At 42.9% G+C, this 7,697-nt stretch overlaps 1 protein-coding gene across 5 annotated transcripts in view; it reads right to left on the bottom strand.

Moving 5' to 3' along the window:
• LOC106575986 (kinesin-like protein KIF21A) overlaps positions 1-7,242 on the bottom strand; it is a 41,275-nt gene extending 34,033 nt beyond the window's left edge. For all 5 annotated transcript variants that reach the window (XM_014152768.2, XM_045699675.1, XM_014152765.2 and 2 more), the window contains exon 1: positions 6,890-7,242. In XM_014152768.2, coding sequence (XP_014008243.1) covers positions 6,890-6,930 — 41 coding nt within the window. In that variant the 5' untranslated portion in view covers positions 6,931-7,242. The remainder of the gene's footprint in view (positions 1-6,889) is intronic.
• Between the last annotated feature and the right edge of the window lie 455 nt (positions 7,243-7,697).

The raw sequence follows: 7,697 nt of genomic DNA on the forward strand, positions 1-7,697 counted from the left end.
CAGTTTGGTGACGAACAATGCCTTTTCCAGCATGATGGAGCACCTTGCCATAAGGCAAAAGTGATAATTAAGTGGCTCGGGGAACAAAACATCAATATCACCTTAATCCCATTGAGAACTTGTGGTCAATCCTCAAGAGGCGGGTGGACAAACAAAAACCCACAAATTCTGACAAACTCCAAGCATTGATTATGTAAGAATGGGCTGCCACCAGTCAGGATGTGGCCCCGAATTTAATCGACAGCATGCCAGGGCGGATTTCAGAGGTCTTGAAAAAGAAGGGTCAACACTGCAAATATTGACTCTTTGCATCAAATTCATGTAATTGTCAATAAAAGCCTTTGACACTTATGAAATGCTTGTAATTATACTTCAGTATTCCATAGAAACAGCTGCCAAAAATATCTAAAGACACTGAAGCAGCAAACTTTGTGAAAATGAATATTTGTGTCATTCTCAAAGCTTTTGGCCACAACTGTACACACACACAAAAACATGCCCAGAAACACAGGCATGCAAACATACCCTTCTCTGGCCCTTTATTGCACCTGAGACCCGGGAACTGTATACACTGGGCTTACAGTGATCTTCTGATACACATACACGCACACACACACACACACACACACACACACACACCGATAACTGGTTCTGTTGTTGCGCTGCTTACAACAAGTGTCTCAATCAGTTTTGAAAGGTCCCCTTGAAAGAAGAAAGAAAAGCTTCAGCTTCGCCCTCTATTCTTCAGGAATCAATAACCACAGGAAACACTACAGCAGCCTCTCCTCTCTCTCGTAAAGCACCTTCAGTTTGACGGTTAAGTTGTACATGGTCATTATGAAGATGGGGATGAAGAAATGGACTGGGGGGGATGAAGAAATGGGCTGGGGGGTGATGAAATGGGCTGGGGGGGAGAAATGTGCTGGGGGGTGAAGAAATGGCCTGGGGGGTGAAGAAATGTGCTGGGGGATGAAGAAATGGGCTGGGGGGATGAAGAAATGGGCTGGGGGGATGAAGAAATGGGCTGGGGGGATGAAGAAATGGGCTGGGGGGATGAAGAAATGGGCTGGGAGGGAAGAAAAATGGTCTGGGGGGAAGAAAAAATGGGCTGGGGGGTGTAGAAATGGGCTGGGGGAGAAAAAGGCACTTAAAAGGGAATATTACTTCCACTGTCATCTGACTGGCATCGTCCACTGTCGTCATATGGAGTGGATTTCATACCAAGTGCTCCTGTCCTGACACTCTAATGTTGTGTTTGTTTCAATTATGACATTGTGAAGCAAAACGCAAAAGGCAAACACTGTGTGTTGTGCGTGTGGATAATGATGTCAACTGTCATCATTCACTGTTCAGGACATCAGGTGTGATTTTTCTTTTTCCTTCTGCCTTAGAAGCACCTGACTCACTGACTGACACATTGTTTAGTGTCTGTCATAATGACAGGGTTGTAACGGCGAATAGTGCATTAAGCTACATTTACAGAGCATCACTGTGAGTAATACAGTAGCTACAGTAAACAATAACAGCTGACAACAACAGTGTCAGTCTTCAACTGAGTTATATGGTCCATTCTACTTGCTTTTAGGAACAGTCTGTCCATTGTTAAGTACTGTACTGGAGTGGAGATCGTGAGGCAAGTCATTGGATTATTCTCAACATCAATGCTCTGTGATTAACAGGTACTAACAGGCCTTTTCGCCTCAGAGCACAGAAAGACAAAACTGCAGTTTTCAACAATGATCAACTGATGAAAATTATACAAGTAAGCGCCTCAAACCAAATAAACCAAACAACTTTTTCCTAAAAATGTCTTCATCAAATGTCTTCATCAAATGTTTTCATCAAATGATCTTTGAATGAATAAATCTCACTCTCAGTGTCCAGTCTAATGATGTCACTTCAGTTACCAAAGCCACTAGTGAAAGAAAGGGGAGATTCAGACAGAGAATTATATCACTCTAGAACCCCCACTTATCTTCCCTGGCTTAAATCTGGCAGGGCTTTTCTACACGGGTGAGTGATGTCCATTCACAGGGTTACCACACTGGGCAGAGGGTTCACTGACCAGTGGCCACAGCTCTACTGCTTCCTGGGTCAGATTTCACGGTGCAGCAATAGGGAAGAGCAGGAAGAGGGATGCAGGGGTCCACGCAGTGGCTGTCGGTTTCACACTGTCAGTTAGGGGGGAAACCAGGACAAGAGACAGAGGACACACACACATAAATACACACACATCCATCTTATCTTCCTCAAGCCCAGCCTTATGATGAATAACACAAAATAACAGCGATCATATATGGAAACATTCTGTTGTGACAAGGGCAGTTAAATACCATTATGCCACAAAGGGAACTCTGTCAAAACACTAGATAAGAGGACGACACTGACAGACCTACAACCTTGTGAATTTGAGTTATTTCGGATGGGAAAAAAAACAACCCAAAAATGTTTTGCAATGTCACGGACAAGGGCAATGAGTGAGAAAATAAATTGAGGGACACATTCATCTCTTCTGGCAATGGGATACCAGTGAGATTCCTAAAACACATCAGTTTATCAATCTGCGCTGAGTTCATGTATCTGACCTCAAGCGAACACAAGCTTATCTTGTGATATTCTGCTGTGCCGTTTTAAGGGCTTGCATTGTGGTCATGTTGGGATTTTAGGGCCTGTTGTGTGTTGTATGAAAGATAAATATCCCATCTCTATGTGTGAAACACCTTCTAATATAAAACTAATATTAGAAAGTAAACACTCTGTCCCTCTGGCTGGCAGGCTGGGGCAGTGTTGTACTACTCTAGTATAAAGGACTCTGACTTGGACTCTGAATCATTTAGAGAAGTCTCAGCCAGAAGGATTCAGCTACAACACCTAGCCTTACTTGGATACTGAGAGAAGTGGATGAAATTGAATAGATACTGTAACTATTGTTATTGTCTCTCGTAGTAAGTAAGGACACTTTGCAATATCACATGACGCGTGCCGGCAGATGGTTCATGCATATTTAAGAATAATCCACCTGGGGCTAAATGCAGGGGGAGGAGCTGGGCTTTGATGGACACTCTGAAAGACCAACTAGTGGAAAGGACGTTACTCTGTGAGGGTTTGGTCCCATTGCCCAATAGCAGCTGTTTTGGTGACTTTTGCCCCACATGAGAATATCGGAAACAGAAGCTGAACACAATAAAAATTACAGTAACATTACATGACATGTCTGTTATCGTGCCAATTCTATTGCTCTCGGAAACAAGTGTCTTCTTTTGACTTGGCCTTTAGCTGAAATAGAGTAAAAGGCCTGTCTAGCTTCGAACGTGAACAACTTGAAACCTGAAACAACTAACACTGTAGCGTAGATCCAGGCTTGAGGCTATGCATAATTAATGCCTCATTCACTTCAAGGATATTCATGAAACAACCACTTGACTGGCTCATCTGGTCACCCTTTACTTTACCAAACAAACATACTAACACTTACATGGGCAAAATTGCTCAAATCTATCTGTTTATTCCATTTAGACTGAACTCATACGAGACTGCCCAGTGAATAAATACTTTGATATAGTTGTGTCCAGAACAGCTATACCTTTGTCTCTGTGTTTTAACAGCACTGGCCTAAAAACATGAAACGGGTGCAAACGTGTAATGTGCACAAAATGAAAATGTGTAATGCACAGAAAAAAATCAAACAAAAATCTATATGCCAGTAATTTATGTTCAAGAACAGCATTGGAAAACACATGTTCATGAGAGTCACTGACTGACTCTGTCGCAGTAACGCACTCCTAAACACACGACTGTGTACTTCTGGTGCCAAAGCATTGACCTTTTACTTGTCACAATCATTAACTCCACCAGAACAGCACTTGGATGATAATGGACCATATGAGCCTTGTGCATAAACTGGGGCTGAAGAATGAAGCCTCGCTAACAGACAGCATTAGGCCAACTGGCACACACAGGCTCTGTATCTAACAACAACAAGCTACATTGGTTGGTGATCGCTCTGTGTGTGTGTGTGTGTGTGTGTGTGTGTGTGTGTGTGTGTGTGTGTGTGTGTGTGTGTGCGTGTGCGTGTGCGTGTGCGTGTGCGTGTGCGTGTGCGTGTGCGTGTGTGTGTGTGTGTGTGTGTGTGGTGTCTGTTTCAACTGTTACAAGGCAGTGAAAACCTGTGAGTCAACCTGTCTTAAACATGTACTTAGTGACTGTGATAAAGTTGCTGCTCAACAGATTCCACCAACACAGAGAAGTAATTACAGTGTTGCCATGGGGGGGGGGGGGGAGCTCTTATGGATGTTACTATAACTCATCAGGGCTAATGTACTGTGTAGTTGTAACGATAGCAGCTTTGATAATGTTGTAAAGTCATGACAAGAATGATTAAGTGGATGTTTTAACTTTTTGTGTCATGTTTTTGTGCTTCAAGTAAGTTAACTTGGTTGCCAGATATATGTACTCATGTGATTTCAAGTCAGTAGGGTTGGATCAAGGCAAGCACATGCAGATCTGGCAGCCACCAAGGCTGCACGTATTATATTAGATCAGAATATGAAATGGCCTATATAATAGCATTATCCTTGAGACAGGTTGGCAGACAGCAGACAAAGCTGATGTCACCATGCAAGAACTCCTCTGACACAGAGAGAGATAGACATTCAGCCTAATGGACCCAAGGCAACAGCAGAAAGCAGGCTTAGACAGACACAGGGCTGTCTCTGTAATGACTCTCTAGATCTCAAGAGTGTGTGTAACCTTTTGTACTGGAGGTCTATGTGTCTGTCTGAGGGTTTTGGGAAGATTAAACAGTGCCTATTTGTTTATGAGCCAGTGTAACGGCTGTCCTGCCAGTGCGTGCGTGCGCGCGTGTGTGTGCGAGACAGGGATAGGTAGAGGGAGAGAGAAAGGAAAAGCGAGCTACAGGCTTAGAGAGTGACTTGGCGAGAGTGTGCTAGCGTGTGGGTGCGGGAGTGGATGTGTACATAATGTGATGAAGTGAGCTCTGCAGAGCCGGTGTTCTCAGGATAGCAGAGAGAGCATTAAGGTGCAGGGTACAGCAGGGACAGGGAAGGTATCCCTGTACTGTAGGCTTAAGGGATCTGCTTACTGACCCATACACTGGACACTTGGATTAGTGACAGGTTCCAAAATGTATATCAGGGCCCAGGGGCAGGTGATAAAGATGTTGTTAGATTCCTGAAGAGGCAATGGTGTGTGGGGGGTTTAGAACACCTAAAACATGTCAACAAAACCCAGAGTTTCTGTTACATGTTATAAACATATTATCAACATGTTATTACATGCTATCTGATAATCTGAGTCTACGCATGTCTCCGTTTTCGTGATCACAGTTAGATACAGTAGTTGGTCTTGTCCTCTACAGACTCTCTCCTCTCTCCTCTGGCTCCTCCATGAGAATAATGAGTGGGAGCCTGATTGTGGAGGAAACAAAAGACCAAATTAAAGTTGCAAGAGAGAGAGAGAGAGGAAAAAAGTACTGGCAAATGTGTACAGTATACAAAGCTAGCACATGATTCATGAGGCTTCATATTCAGATGGATACAAGGGTTTACACACACTAGTGTCTGTCTGCGATTGTGTTGTGGGGAGCTAGCTATTTTAACACTGAGGACAGTCTCTGTATTGCTTATGCTACCAACAGTTCAGTGGCTATTATGTAGTCATTGAAATAAGTATTTAGTCCTTGCAGTTAAATGCTATCAATGTGAAATGACAGTTGTATATTGTTTTGGAAATCTCTAAATACTGTCTGCCTGACATGTCTGCAATTAAAACAGTCTCTACAATATCAAGTTATGTAGATGTGCTTGCTGCTAGTATACTGTCTCATGAATATGGCTGCATTTATATGCAGGAGAGAGGCTTGTAAATCAAGGCCCAGTCCAGGCAGAGACTTAGTAAAGAGAGTACTGGGTCAAAGTCTGCCTGCAGTAACTGGAGAGAGAGAGTGTTAATATTTTTTTTTATTTTCACTTTTGTTTATTATCTATCTATTTCACTTGCTTTGGCAATGCAAACATATGTTTCCCATGCCAATAAAGCTCTTAAATTGAAATGAGAGAGAGAGAGAGAGAGAGAGAGAGAGAGAGAGAGAGAGCTAACGATAACCTAACGGACAGACAGGTCTTACTCTCCGTCTTCCACTGATCCCTCTCACATGACATTACAGATCTATGACACACACACAGACAGACACATGATTGATTATTGTATTGATATGTTGTATATCATTTGTTTTGGTTCATTCTGGTTCTGTCATTCTTCCTAAATCCCTCATTTGCAAACCCTTAGCATCTGGGACATGTATGGATAAGTCTGATATGGTATTGCTTTCTCCTGTCATATCCGCCCCTCCTGCCTTCATTCATAAATTCATGTAGTCATCATGTCTGCAGCCAGGCCATTGAGAAATGGAGTACTGTACAGTACCTTAAGCATCAACAAAGGAAACTCCTTAAACATAACCTAGGAAATGGTGCTGGCTATATACTTGGTTGGTCTATATGGGGGGCTGATGGTGACACTTAAACAAATCCAAGGCCGTGCTGCTTTAGTAGTTTGACATTTGACATGCGTCCTAGAATAAATACAAGGAGAAACGTATTGTTATTGCTATCGCCAAACCCTACGTAAACGTTGATCGCTTTGCCACATTTTAATCTACCGTGCGTTATTTTGGAAGGAAAGCTCATTTGTTTAGGCTATACACACATGAATGTTATTACACAGTAAATAGGCCATTATAACAGCCCATGCTGTGGTTTATCAACACCGGCATGGTCACAATAATAATAGGTACATTATCCTGGAGAGGCGTGACCAAGAGCATAATTTTCCGACAGAACAAAAACACCATCCAATGTCACAGGTTTACCTCAATGCGACCCGCACCGAACTTTCGTCCTGTCCACTCATGGTTACGAAGTCCGGAGGGTCGTCACGTCTGGAACAACCACGATATAAATAGCTGGATTTTCTTTTTCTTTATCGGTGTGCGGCAGGCAGCTTCGTTACCAAAGCGCTTGAGCCACCACAGCTCACATCCACTTTCTATAAATAATTGCAATACGATGTGAGCATTCGTGTGCTATTCTCTGTGCTCTAACTCGGGCGAGGCGCATTCTGAATAATATTCGAGGTTATCATTTCTATGACACTGCATTATTCCCGTGTAGAGGCCAGCCATGCTAGGTGGTGGGGACAGAATAATACACTTGCTCGCTCCTGTGTGCGACCCGAGGAGCGAAACGTAATCAAGCCACGCCTTCTGCACCCTACCAATCTGACAGAGGGGAAATATCAACCCCCCCCATTGAATGAGTGAAGAATCATCGCAGTCGCTCTATTTCCACATCATTCAATGGAATAGTTCAAGTGAATGTATATCGTTTTCTTAAGAATGTAAAACGGTTCGGTAAATGATAACTTTCCCAAGGCCAATTAGAGAGGCCAATTGATGGAGAAGGTTGAATTTATGGATGACCACTAGCTGAGTCTCAAGCAACGACACCACCTTGTTTTCTGCAATGCAATTGAAAACGTCCAATGCAGTTAAAAACCGCCCATCCAATTAAAAATGAAGGGGTTTACCATTATTGTATGTAGCCATATAGTTTGGCATTCCAATCTAATGTGAATATGTTTGTGAAATACCAAATGGTGTAGGCCTAATAGTGTTGCAG

This window comes from Salmo salar, chromosome ssa17 (genome assembly GCF_905237065.1).
Source record: "Salmo salar chromosome ssa17, Ssal_v3.1, whole genome shotgun sequence".
Lineage (NCBI taxonomy): Eukaryota > Metazoa > Chordata > Actinopteri > Salmoniformes > Salmonidae > Salmo > Salmo salar.